This window comes from Leiobunum rupestre, chromosome 10, assembly GCF_980474605.1.
Source record: "Leiobunum rupestre chromosome 10, qqLeiRupe1.1.hap1, whole genome shotgun sequence".
Lineage (NCBI taxonomy): Eukaryota > Metazoa > Arthropoda > Arachnida > Opiliones > Sclerosomatidae > Leiobunum > Leiobunum rupestre.
The window spans coordinates 24723385-24737361 of NC_143393.1; the positions used below are offsets into that span (position 1 = coordinate 24723385).

General features: G+C 39.3%; 1 protein-coding gene across 3 annotated transcripts in view; it reads right to left on the reverse strand.

Annotated features, from left to right (window-relative positions):
• Pgant5 (polypeptide N-acetylgalactosaminyltransferase 5) overlaps positions 1 to 13977 on the reverse strand; it is a 244869-nt gene that overhangs the window by 6554 nt on the left and 224338 nt on the right. For all 3 annotated transcript variants that reach the window (XM_090160009.1, XM_090160010.1, XM_090160011.1), the window contains 6 exons: positions 6468 to 6636; positions 3466 to 3632; positions 2047 to 2254; positions 1040 to 1210; positions 323 to 440; positions 87 to 267 (listed from right to left, as the gene is read on the reverse strand). In XM_090160009.1, the coding sequence (XP_090016135.1) occupies positions 87 to 267; positions 323 to 440; positions 1040 to 1210; positions 2047 to 2254; positions 3466 to 3632; positions 6468 to 6636 (1014 nt within the window). The remainder of the gene's footprint in view (positions 1 to 86; positions 268 to 322; positions 441 to 1039; positions 1211 to 2046; positions 2255 to 3465; positions 3633 to 6467; positions 6637 to 13977) is intronic.

A 13977-nucleotide genomic window follows, 5' to 3' on the forward strand; every position in this document is an offset into this window, starting at 1 on the left:
CTGTACGTGACGTAATATCCCGTAAACAAGGTTTCATCAAAGAAAATGTATTTACATATGGTCGCGGTAAGAACTGATTGAATAACCTGGATTTAGGGCGTAATAGAACTCCCTCCACTCGTCGAGCCAGACTTCGGCCAAGCGGGCGTTGTTGTGGTTGACAATGCGACTAGTCCCGCCAGGGAAGGTGTACGGCGTCGACTTCCGGAAGACGTGGCCGACGTGAGAGCACGTCACGATCTCCAGCGTCCCGCCGCACATCCAAATCTATCGGCAACCTAATTAGTGGACTGTCTTCGTATCATCCAAATGATCATCTTACCCTGAAAGACAACTCCAAGTTCTCTCCGCCCCAGATGTCCATTCCTTCGTCGTACTTGCCCAGTTCCTCGAAGTAGTCTCGGTCTATCGCGAATAGACCACCGGCCATCGTCGGTGTCCTTTGATCAAAGTCGAGTTAGTTCCCTGTTCACGACTTACAAAGGAGACAACCAGACGTGTTTCTCCACGATTTTCTTCAAACTCGGGGGTTCAGTAGACCTTCATGTATCTTGAAAGCTCGAAAAGGGAAAAGTTTCAATGGACATTCGTTTTGCCATGGCAACCAAAAATGTTATTCACAACTCAAATTCGGATTGTAAACCCTTGCGATTATACGGAAATTTTATTGAATTTACCCAATTTTACCCCACTTTACCCAATTTTACCCCACTTTACCCAATTTTACCCCACTTTACCCAATTTTACCCCACTTTACCCAATTTTACCCCACTTTACCCAATTTTACCCCACTTTATCCAATTTTACCCCACTTTATCCAATTTTACCCCACTTTATCCAATTTTACCCCACTTTATCCAATTTTACCCAATTGTTTTGCCAAAATTTTGATTATTTGAAAAAGTCAAATAGAATCCGTGAGTTGCCATTGAAACTTTTCCCTTTAGAAGCTTTCAAGGCGCACGAAGGTCAACTTAACCCCGAGTTTGAAAACAATCGGGAGAAACATCTCGGGATGTCTCCTCGTGAGTATTTATACCTGAGCGGAAGTGACCTATCTCCTTTCCTCCGGTCCATCTCTCTCTTGGGAACGTGGTACCACCGGAAATTAAGCTTCCAGTTGAAGCCGCCCCACGTCATGTCCGACGCTGTGACGTACTCGAAGGTTTCGTCGCTGATGACGTCGATAATGGGACAGACCACTCGCGTCCTGTTTGGGTAGGAGTTAGTCGATTATTTAAAGGTATTTATGACTATACTCTTTACAAATAGTATATAGCAGCGGTTCCCAATTTTTTTTTGCTATGGAACCCTAAATTATCCAGCTAATTCTGCGGGAACCCCAACTCATTTTTTTTTACTTATATAAAAAGAATCTTGACACAAAGATGGCCGCGCTTCAAATTATCGGAACCCCTGTGACCCTTCCACGGAACCCCAGGGTTCCGCCAAACACCTTTTGCGAACCGCTGGTATATAGGTAGATCATAGCGCCGATTTAAATTCGGTCGGCGGCGACGTTTGCCGAAAAACACCCGGCGGCGTGAAGGGGAGAGAATGTCCTTTTTTTGTCTTGAAAAAATAGCTTTTGGCCCAAAAAGTTCAAACGAAAAATAACGCCAGGTGTTTGGGTTTGGATTTTCGCCGCCATCTTAGGGGCTTCCGCCAGCGCCCCTAACCCCGTATGAGCGATTTGCGAACTATCCTAACTTTTAAAATCGCGGCGGATGCGCGCTTTTCGATTTCCCGAAATTTCTTTATTTTATTAAAAATTAACCACTCAATATTTTTTGATGCGGTTTTCGCCATAAATTTTAGTTTTAAATGGGCTCTAGGCCTATCTAGCTGGCTAAAGCTTGACCGTTCCCCTTTAAGCCTTGGCTATAAGCGAACCGGGATGACGCGATTTCGCCCACATGCAAACCGAGTTTATAAGCGATTTTACCCTCAAATGTGACAGGGGCTACGAGGAGGAGCGTTTCTTAGTTTGAATGACGCTCACAAGGTCTCAGAAGGTTCTAATTTCTAAGCAACGGAGTTCCATACCTATCTTCGGCCACTCTGGCTAGTAGTGGCTCTAGCCATCCTCTCGTACACTCGCAATGGGCGTCCAAGAAGATAATGACTTGACCTTGGGTGACCTTTGCCCCCAATAACCTGGCGCGGATCAATCCCGATCGCCTTCCGGTACGAAGAACTTTCACAGGAACTTCCATTTTCGCTACGTAGTCCTCCAGTTGTTTGCCCAAAAATTCTACGAAAAATAACATTTTTTAAAATTGATTTTTTTAATTTTCAGAGCTGTTACGCAATCCAGGTTTAGCTCAGAACAGAGCCCCCTAGTGTCTAAATATGCCTAAGGCGAAATTTACTTCTACCAAGGACGAATATAGTAGTCGGTTCGAGTGCGAGTCCAAATCGAAGCTTATAGCGAAATTGTCAGGGTCGAAAAATTGCGAAATATACTTCTAGCAAGGACTAATCACTACGAGTGAGAGTCCAAATCGAAGCTTGGCCAGAATGTCAGTGTTGGAAATCAGCATTAAAAAATAGGAAGTGTCATTCTTAAAAATTAAGTTACTTATGGTGACACATTAATGTATTATTTAAGGATTTTAGCGAATATAACTGGTACCTTTTTGAAAAGTAGGTTTTAAATAGTGTTAGATTATGGATACCCGTGGGTATTTATCGGGTATACAGATTTACCACCACGCCAGACTATCGGTATAAGCATAAGTGTATAATTTTAAACATAAGTGTGACACTTCCTATTCTTCACATGCAAAATTTTTACTGAGAGCTAATCACAAGACAGACTGCATTACGCGCTTCGTCGCCGTTTTGCATCCGCTTGTTAACGCGTCACACGTAGCCTTTGACAGCGCCTCGCTAGGGGGAGATTTTCTTCTTGTGATGACGTCACTCCGTTACTAGCTCTCAGTAAAATATACCCCAAAGTGACAAACTTATGGAACAATATTATAGACATATGGTATAAGATATCGCATAACCATTAGATCGTTAAAATTCCACGCGAGATGGCGATATGTACGTTAAGAAATATCCCGGAACGCCTATAGCCGGCGTGATATCCGTTACGATAACGGAAAAATAATTCACGCGCTTAGAATATTAAAGAAACTGGGTAACGCGTAAGACAACATTAAGCGGGAGAATAGAAAGGAACGCGTTGGGTAGTTTCGCGGGACGTCTAGCTCGAAAAGGAATGTATTTTTCCCTTTGGTCAGAGGCGGATGAAACGGGCATCGGCGGACCCATTAGAAAACCGCCAAGAACGATAAATAAGAGTAGGCTTCTGTTTTATAGCGCGAAAGATAAAATCTTCATTCCGACGTTTTGGGAAAAAACTCAAAAAGGGACCTAGGGCTTCTTTTATTTGGGAAGTAAAAGAAGCGAGGTTCGTGAATTAATTCGTCTTGCGAGAAGAGGAGGAAAATGTACCTCTTTCACTGGCGTCATCCACCAAGATGATATCCTTGAGCAGCGCTCTGGGGGAAGTCCGGATGACGCTGTAAATGGTTCTCAAGAGGGTTGACCAGGCTTCGTTGTGGAACACTATCACGATGCTTGTGGTGGGCAAGTGCCTCGAGTACGACTTGCTTTTACATCTATAATGACATCAAAAAGGGTGAAAAATCGATACTTCTCAAATAGAAAAGGCTTTTTGTTAGGCGCTTCAATAAAACCCCTTCAAGGAAATTGACAAGAAGTAATATTTCCAAGAGCCAGGACCCGCAAGTTACTTTTTATCTTGGAGCAACAAACCAGGTTTGCCACAAAATTTCAGATTCAACTTTTATGATACATTTTACTTTTATTAAGAGTTAATAAATTTAAATGGACTTATATTTCTGTAAAAAGGTTATTGCAATGGTGATAAAATTAGCCAAACTTTCAAGAAATAAATGATAATCATAGAATTTGTCATAGAGTAAAATTACCTTCAAAAAAAGTGTCAAAGAAAATTGAATTCCCTGACTTTTCCCTTAATTTTTTACAAAATCTTAAAATACCCCGACTTTTAGGCCCATTTTTAAATTCCCTGACTTTTCCCTGATTTCCCTAACGTGTGGCAACCGTGCCAAGTGCAAACACAATGAGAACGCAGCTAGCTTTTAAACACGCTAACGCAATGTTGTGTACAAATTTCATTGCACGAGCCTTACGCTGAACGTTTTACGGAACGGGGGAAGAAACAATTTCCGAATTTTCTAAGCGTCTAACCAATGAAAAATGTACACAAGAAAATGCACGACTTTTGACAGGTTGCGTTCTCTTTGTGCTGTGTTTGTTGCTCCTAGCTGTTTATATAGGCTTCGAGCTAAGGAAATATAGCGCCATCTGCCTTAATATCCGTGAACTAAATATGTGAAGATATATCAGACGACTTTTGAATTTCAAAAATTTTCGGTTGAACTTTCAGCTGTCGTCTGCTCGTTCAAAATTATCTTCACAACTTTCATATATTCAATTTAAAACTACGCACGAAGCTTATAGTCATTGTTGAAATAATGGAAACTTTTAACCTGTAAACAGAACGTCGTGTTTTTGCTAAGCCTTAATTAATGTGTCAAGAAAAGCTACCTGGTTAAAAGGAAACACTTGTTGCCTACCTTACAGGTGATAAATTTTCATTATTTCAACAAACACCAAATAAACAGTGACTTGCATATCCTGGCTTTTGGAAGCATTACTTCTTGGCGATTTCCTTGAAGATGTTTTATTGAAGGTCCTTCTCTACGCGCATGCGCTAGACACTGAATCAAATGTTAGTTTTATTTGTTAGGCTAAAGTTGATAGCGCGCGCGCATTTTGTTTTTTTTCAGCAGGCGAATGGGTGATTCTGAAATATAATCGACAAATACATGTATAAAAGATTTAGTTTTTTGGGCGCGCGCTCTTGATATATTAGTAGATTGTGGCTCACGCGATTTCGCGTGCGTTGATTATGAAAAAAGAATCACGTGCTCAAATACTTTAACCATACAACAGAAAGTAACCAAATCATGTGATCACCAATCTTTTTCGGAATCACCTATTATGCGAAATTGAACGAGATCTTTGAAATATTCATCAGAGCGCGCTTTAAAATGTAACGCTTTTACAAGTATGTCCTGGATCTCTGTATTACTATACTTCTAGGCAAATCACTGAACAGGTTTTATTTACGAGGGGAATTTTTAAATTTTAAGTTACATCTATATTTAATTTTCATAAATATATTACGATTTTTTTCAATTTTATTATGATGTAGTAGTTTCTAAGAGGCAGCAATTCAATAGAATATATAAAAAATCTTACAGGTATGAAATTGCGAGAATTGAATCCATAATATTTAAAATAATATACATTTTATTGGCCACAAATTCATAATAATAATCAGCTAGGCTAATACCGAAGTCATCTAGCGACTTATAATGCCTTTAAACCGATGGCCGGGTTACAACGCGTAGGAGGCTGGTAACAAAAACGTTTTGAAAATACTATTAGAAATTACAATTTTTTTTATTCAATTTTATTCCCAAAAAGCTAATAGTCTGTTAATATTCGACGATTCGAATACATTGCTAATTTGTGTAATTCTATGTGTCTAGCTATGTTTATGAGCTGCATCACTATGTGTACTAGGCTAGGCTAGCTCTAGCCTAAGGGGCGGCTATCAGCATAGAAAAATAAGTGGTTTTTCAAAAACAATAATAAAACATTTAAGGTCAAAAATCCCACAAAATCAATGACTTTCGATTAAAAATCCCTTTATCCCACATAGCCCAAAAATCGTTAAAAATCCCACAATGTGGGATTTATCCCACACATTGGCAACACTGCTTAAAATTAACCTTCACAAGTTTTTATGGAAAAGGGAAACCGAAGAACTCAGGGGGAAACCTCTTTAACCAGCGGGTGTCATAAGCTGGGATCAAACGAGGCGAAAGTGCTAACCACTCCGGCAATCCACTTTGAAGGATAAATTTCTAAACTATTTCCGCTAGACTAAATATATATTATATTTTACCGAGCTTAGAATATGTCTGGTTTACGCGACATTTAAGTGGTTCTAAACTGAGTTTACACATATACTTACGCTGGAAAGTCAAAGAGGCTGGAAATTTCCCAACGGCTAATACGATTCGAACTAGCTAAACCAATAACTGGTTCAAGAATATTTCATCGAGAAAACACGTCGTACGATTTCGCATAAAGCCTATTTCCTCTAATAATATATTTACCCGGCGGGAAATACGAGACGGAGAACATTATCAGCACGCTATTGCGCCAAACACTTGAAGCTAAAATCGGTCCTAAGCTGTTCGGCTGAGGGTTTAAAATTCCTCGAACGCCAGCGAGATGATCGAAGGCTCGTCAAAACGAGTTTGTAAGACAACGGGTTAGTCTCCTGGGGGGCTACAGATGGCCGATAATGAACAATGGGAGGGGTAACTCACGAGTCCATGCGCACGTCTTGCAAGGAGCGATTGAGGGCGATGCGATCGCTGGCCAAGAGGTTGAACTGGTTGAGCTTGAACTTCTCGTTCTTGAGGCTCTCCTCTTCCTTGGGGATGGTCACTCCTCGTCCATTCTCCCCCGGCCAGCTCGCCGGGTTCGTCTTGTATACTGACAAAAGAAAAATGAAGCCACTCGATAAGAATAACGAATTAAAATAGGAAATCTATACACTGTGTTTCTCCCCTGTTATCTATATAATTGATACCTCTTTTCTACCTCCAGGGTTCTCATTTATTAAAAATATGCGGTACCCGTATTTGTTTCCCGTATTATCAAAAGTAAATGAACCGAAGTTATCAGACTGCTATACTCCCCAAGTTGGGGGCGTTTTACCTATGAAGTTACATTTTGACCTCAAATTTGAAATTTTGCCGAAAAAAAAACATTTTTTATTCATAGAAATAGATATACCCACAATTCCCAAGTGAAATTTATCGCGTCAAAAGACGGGGATGGAAATTAGCTTTTATTTGACTAGATTTTCTCATCATTTTCATCAGGAAAACGCCTTCCGATTCTGATCGCTATTTCGATAACTTCGGATCATTTACTTCTGGTATTATATTAGCCCGGATTCTGAGCACTATTTCGATAACTTCGGTTCATTTACTTCTGGTATTATATTAACCCCAATTCTGAGCACTATTTCGATAACTTTGGTTCATTTACTTCTGGTATTATATTAGCCCGGATTCTGAGCACTATTTCGATAACTTCGGATCATTTACTTCTGGTATTATATTAACCCCAATTCTGAGCACTATTTCGATAACTTTGGTTCATTTACTTCTGGTATTATATTAGCCCCGATTCTGAGCACTATTTCGATAACTTATCTTCATTTACTTCTGGTAATGTATTAGCGCCGATTCTGAGCACTATTTCGATAAATTCGGTTCATTTAATTCTGGTATTATATTAGCCCCTAGGAACCTACAATATGATACACTAGCTTGATTTTTCAAAAAGTTGAACTTACAATATTTTGTAACCCTGGGTAAAATGACATAATTTGTAACGTTACATTGTAATGGAGATGATGTTCGTTAAATATTTTTAGTGTATGAATAATCAATAAGCCAGTTTCAATAGCGATTTGGAAACATGACGTAGATAATACGTCATCCATGCTTTTTCCAATTGGGATAAAAAAAACCATACCAGCATGGCGGCCATAGTCAAAGGTAGGGTGTGACGTCATGTTACCAAGTCTAATCGGCGCATGCACAGTTAGATAAAAGCAGACGACAATGGTACTTTGACTTCATACTAGACCCCGACGCCGCCAAGTTACGCGCCGGCGCCGCTTTTTTTTCAACGCCGCCGCCGATTTGAAATTTTAGTCGGCGCGCCGCCGCCGCCGATTATTTTCCAGCGCGACGCCGATTAATTCTGTCTAAAATGCTGCCACGCGGTTTTTGGGGTTTTCAGCAGTAGCGAAGCTTGGAATTACTTTGGACAATTGCAACGTTATGAAGACGGAACTATTATATGCTGTTAACACAAGTAACACAATTAAAATAAGAATGCCACTAGCTCTATTTCTTCACTAACGGTTTGTTTCACAGATATTGCGTCATCCGAATCCAACGTAATATTTGACGTCATCGAATCTCAAATGCCGATTATGTCGTCGCACAATTAGCTCTACGTTTGATAAACAGACTACCATTATTTTATATGCCATATCCTTATCTGCTTTAATTTTTTTTCACTCATTTGGAACACTTATGAAATATCAAAGTTTTTGATGATATATTATATGATATTTGTGATAACACGTGATATGATATGTGATATATGCCAAATAGACCACGCTTCCTCAGGTTTGGTGAGCCGCCCTGTTGCAATTGGGTTGTAATTTTACAGGTCAATAAAGAAATCTTGAATCTTGACAAACAGGTTTGAACAGCCAAGGCTTAAGAGCTAAAATGAATTACAATATACTGTCAATTAATATGCAAATTAATGAAGTTTTCGGAAACTCAGGTTCTAAAATAAATTTGCATTGTCAAATCTGGGATTAATAATCCAAGGTCAAATAAAAGAAGCAGGTTTACTGGAAAAAATAGTTAAAATTCAGGTTGAGCTTTTCTGGGGCATCTACAAGGTTGGGGTCTTTGCAGATTCTTTTGAGCCTAGACCTAACTTTTCTAGGCTTTGTATGGGTTTTAATAACGCTGGTTAAATATCCATCCCACTTCGACATCGACTTGTTCCATTTTCGGAAAGCTCTGAACCGTATTGGTCATTTTCCCCAACCTTTTCTTTTTCTTAACTACTCATATAAATTTCAATAAAGCTACATTGGGCTGACTAAAATTAGGATACAAAAAATTCCTTCTAAATTTAGAGGTTTTCCATTGGCTTAAATACATATGTCAGTAGCCAATAGTGTGACTCCCAAAATTACTAGGATGAATAAAAAGGTTAAAATCTAACGTAGTCCACCTTTTTACTGGTTCGTGGTGAAACAAACCGTTAGTGAAGATTTTTGAATGGAATAAAGGTACAGTGGCATACTTATAAGTAGTTATGTTACATATGCTGTTAATTATTATTCTAAACTAGCGTAAATAAAAAAAGCCTAACTCGGAATAAATGAAACCAGGAGCAGGACCACAGGTAGGTTGATTTCTACTTTATAGTATAAAAATATTTTTTTTTATAAAGAAACGCCGGCTCACGCCGCCGCCGCCGATGTATTTTAATTCAACGCCGCCGCCGACAAAAAAATCGGCGCACGCCGTTCGCGCCGCCGCCGCCGACTAAAATTGACCGGCTCGCCGCCGCCGGCAAAAATTTCGCGGCGTCGGGGTCTACTTCATACCCCAGTGTATCCTTGGTGACCTAGGACGTCAGCTTTACCTGGTTATGAAAAGTACTTTAATAATAGTTATTTTTAAAACCGATAGATGGCGGGGCGGTTATTGAAACTAGCTCATTGACGCGATTCGCTTTCGTATTACGTAACGTGATTATTAAAATGGTTAAGAAGCCCCACCCTTTTCTACAAGAAACATCGTTTTTTTCAACGGTCTCGCTTTAACATTCCTAGTGTACGCGTATATAATTTCTTGATATAATCGTATGTAATATTCACTCTTACGTGTCTGTGAAAAAATCTAGTGTAAAGTAACTCAGTCGAGCGAAAGTTTCTGCTCTTATCAATCATAACAAACTAAAACTTATCCTGGTTTTTGGCGTCTGTTATTTGGGCCATTTTTGACAAGATACTTTATGAACTACGCGTTACACATCGCGTCAGTGGCTCGACTCTCGACCACTTTTCGCCAACTTTTTCCTCTCGTGGTTTTTAATTTTTAATTTTTGTCATTTCGGGAAAATACTCCGCGTGATACGTTTGATGAATAGCTCACATATAGTACATCAATGAGGGAAAATTTTAAACTATTTCTACCCAATAGGCTTCGTGCGTAGTTTAAATTTTGGTCACAAGTATCTACCGACCGAATTTTAAATTGAGTATATGTTGCTTTCTGCTCGTTGAAAATTATCTCTGCACAACAGCTGAAAGTTTCAAGCGAAAAACAATGAAATTCAATGATCGTCTGCTATTTCTTCACATATTTAGTTCACGGATATTAAGGCAGATGGCGCTATGTTTCCTAAGCTCGAAGCCTATAGTTAAGAAAGGGAAAAAACAATAACCTTTAAATAGCTTAACCCTAGAACTTGTTAGTGACGCCATCTAATTGGTGGCTGATAATTCTTAAACCAAAATATTTTAACTACTAAAAGTAGATATGTCATTAATTGATTGTTCATTCCACTTTAAATTAAATCTAGTGTTGGGCCCAAACCGATATGAAATCGGTATCGGTCACCGATATCGCGATTTTCCCGATTAATCGGTTCGCGTCTAAAATACCGATTTTACCCGATTATATAAAAAAAACTTCCGATACCGATTTTGAAATTGAAAGTATAATTTCATTTTTAAATGTACCTAAGTGAGGTAAATAACTAAATATTAAAAATTAAAAATTTAAAAATTTAAATTATTTTGATTTTTTTCTAAATTCGATCAGCTATTCTCAAAATACAACCCACCCTTCATTTTATTTAGACCATTGGCAATGGGTTTTACAATTCATTAGTCATTACTAATGAGTCATTAGTAATGACTAATGAATTGTACAATCGGTAAAAAATCGGTATCGGTGGAAATCGGTAAAAAATCGGGAAAATCGGTATCGGTACCGATTTGCCATATCGGTAAAAAAATCGGTATCGGTATCGGTTGAAACGTGAAATCGGTATCGGTATCGGAATCGGTTAAATTACGATATCGGCCAACCCTAATTAAATCCATTTAAATCTTCACACCATTTTGAAAATTTCAATGTATTTCAAGCCTTTAAATATTAAGCCGAAAACCATATTCAGGGTTGCCACAATAGTTTCAGATTCAAATTCCCCTAATTTTCCCCGTTTTCATATTAAAATAGCCGCGATGGCATAAAAAATCTTGATTAGGCCTAACATAATTTTTTCTCGTCGACGCAAAAAATCTTCGTTAGGCCTAACGCAAGTTTTTCCTCGTCGAAACAAAAAATCTTCGTTATGCCTAACGCAAGTTTTTCTCGTCGACGCAAAAAATCTTCGTTAGGCCTAATGCAAGTTTTTCTAGTCGACGCTCAACACCATCGGGCCTTACAAGGACCAAATAAAGAGTAGCTTCCTAGCAAATCGCTGAATAGATTTTATTGAAACGTCTATTGCCAAATCCGAGAAATTAGCGAAGATTGGATCCGGGCGAATGAAGGACTCGTTCGTGTTGGGATTTAATTGACCATCAATCAATTCGTTCGCGCGAGACGACCGTTATATAGTTGACCGTAAAATGGAGCCTTTTGAATAGATGATTAATGAGCGAGTCGGCAGTCTACCTGGGGTTGATCCCCTCCACTTTACGGCAATATCTTTTCCTGTTTCGCAAAATTTTCCCTTTCTATGATGGCTCCGAGAATTTAAGTGTAAAACCGCACCGAGGGCTAGTTAACAAGACGAATCTGTCATTCCAGTCGCTCTCGCTTTTCTAAGTGAAAATAATCGCCGCGAAAGAAGCGAATAAGTAGGTTGCATCCCGTATAAAAGCTATTATTAGGTTGCCAAGCCCCGTACACACTGCGGAAGATCAATGAGGACCTTGGAAGAATAAAACGGAGGAGGCACGGTGATAAGCGACTTAAGCCTTTGGCCCCGAGATACGGTGATAGATCATTGGAACGAAAAGGAGAGACTATGCTAGGAAACAATGGCGGCCGACCGCCTGCTTATTTAGATCCACGCACCTCCAAGAAAGTTACTCGCGAATTCCAAGTTTTAGAACTATATCAACGCCAGTTGTTACATTTTCGACGACTTTCCTTAGCAAGTGTCGGCTCGACGTGAAGTACCTCTTTTTTTCAACAGATGTCACTAACGTCGAAATCGAAACAAGATAGTTAAGCTACATTTCGACATAAAAGGCGGGACGTAAAAATACCCCTCGCGTTGATTGGCTCGTTTGAAAATTTGTCAATAGCTTATAGTAATTTTTTACAATTTATATTTTAAATGGGATATATAATTTAGGTTTAAGTACTTAAAGTAGAGTATAAGTTGTCTAATTATAATAATTGTAAATGGTTATCTGACTACGTTATCGTTTCGCTATTTTGAATTTTAGCTTCCTTGGCCATTAATAGATGGCACTACGTTCTCCAGGAAAGTAATTTTTTTAGGAGAATCGTCTATGTTCATGGCCATCTCTAATAACAAGGGTCTTATCATTGCCGACAGTTGCTTTAAAGAACATATAACGAAACCATAAGTAACATAATAAAAATTAGTAATAGCCAAGAAGTAATATTTTCGAGAGCCAGGACCTGCAAGTTACTATTTATAAAGTGCTTGTTGAAATAATGGAAACTTTTCACATTTGTGTTCAATTTTAATCAGGTAGCTTTTTTAGACATAATACGGCTTAGCACAAACTATATAAACATTAACTTAAAGGTCCTGGCTCCTGGAAATATTACTTCTTGGCGATTTCCTAGAAGATGTTTTATTTAAGTGCCTATTAGGAAAAATTATCACCGAATTGATTTTCAATAGCAATCTAGGTTTAGATCTCAGCGCAGAGCCCCCTACTGTATAAATATATCAGTGTCGAAAAAATGTTCAGTCAGGAAATTAGCATTACAAATAGAGTTCTTAATTTCCCGGAAAAATGGGTAAGAATTTCCGGAAAATTTTCCGCAAATCGTAAAAATAAAAAATTAAACATATATTGCTTTTTAATAGTTTTTATTCTAGACTAGTTTGGAGATTTGGTTTTTATTTTGAATTCTAAAAAGTAAGACGAAAATTCCACGAAATTTAAATTTGCGAACAATATTAGACTCATATATTATAACTAGCAGAGAAGCCCGCCTTACAGGCGGGCCCTCAGATAGTTGTGTGTTTCGAGGCACTCCACCCCAGTACGCCCACAACCCCTTTTTCCCATGTAATAATTACCGGGGTACCCCCAGTAAGGCCCTTGATCCCCCTTTTCCCCATGTGATAATTACCGGAGTACCCCTTCCCCATTTTTCCCATGTGATAATTACCGTTCCTCCCCTTTGTACCCATGTGATAATTACCGTGGCACCCTCTCCCCCGTTTCTCCATGCGAGAATTACCGTAGTACTCCCCTCCCCCTTTCCAATGCGAGAATTTCCGTGGTACCCTTTTCCCCGCAAAAATAACTCAACCTGCAGTCGTACAAAACCCCCCTGTACGCCTTTAAACCCCCTGTATCCAATGGCTGATGCATGAAGGCCACCGGACTAACGTACGCCGAGAGATCCACGGGACTTTCAAATCGGAACGACCCCCCCCCCCGTTTCCGAAACTCACAGGCCTTCTGAAACTACCTCGTACGAGCCCCCCCCCCCCCCCCCTCCGAAATCCGCGGCGGAAAGAGAAAATTTCGGGTGTATTGTGGGTTGGGACAAACACGGCCCATCTCTCAGGGGCGACAGATTTTGAGCATTTTTAGAAACTGACATTTTCGTCCCTTTTGAAAATTTCTATTGAAGAATTTAAAAACCAAATCGGAAATCAAAGTCGACTCGATCGCAGCGTACGTAAAAAAATGCCACGCGACCCTCGCGCCCGGAACGCACGCGCGAAAAGCGTCAGAAAATCGAGTAATAAATCTCCAAAATCGGTTGACGAACGAACCTACCTACCAGCCTACCTAGATACCACCCAACCAACAGCTTTTTATTATATAGATTAAAACCTTTTTGTTTTTTTTTCGGAAAAATACGGAAAATTTCTTTAAAAAAGGGCTCTGCAAATTTCCGTAACATTTTCCGACTTACATCTCTAAAACAATAGGAAGTGTCATACTTTATATATTATGTTACTTATGGTTTCGTTACTTGGGCTACT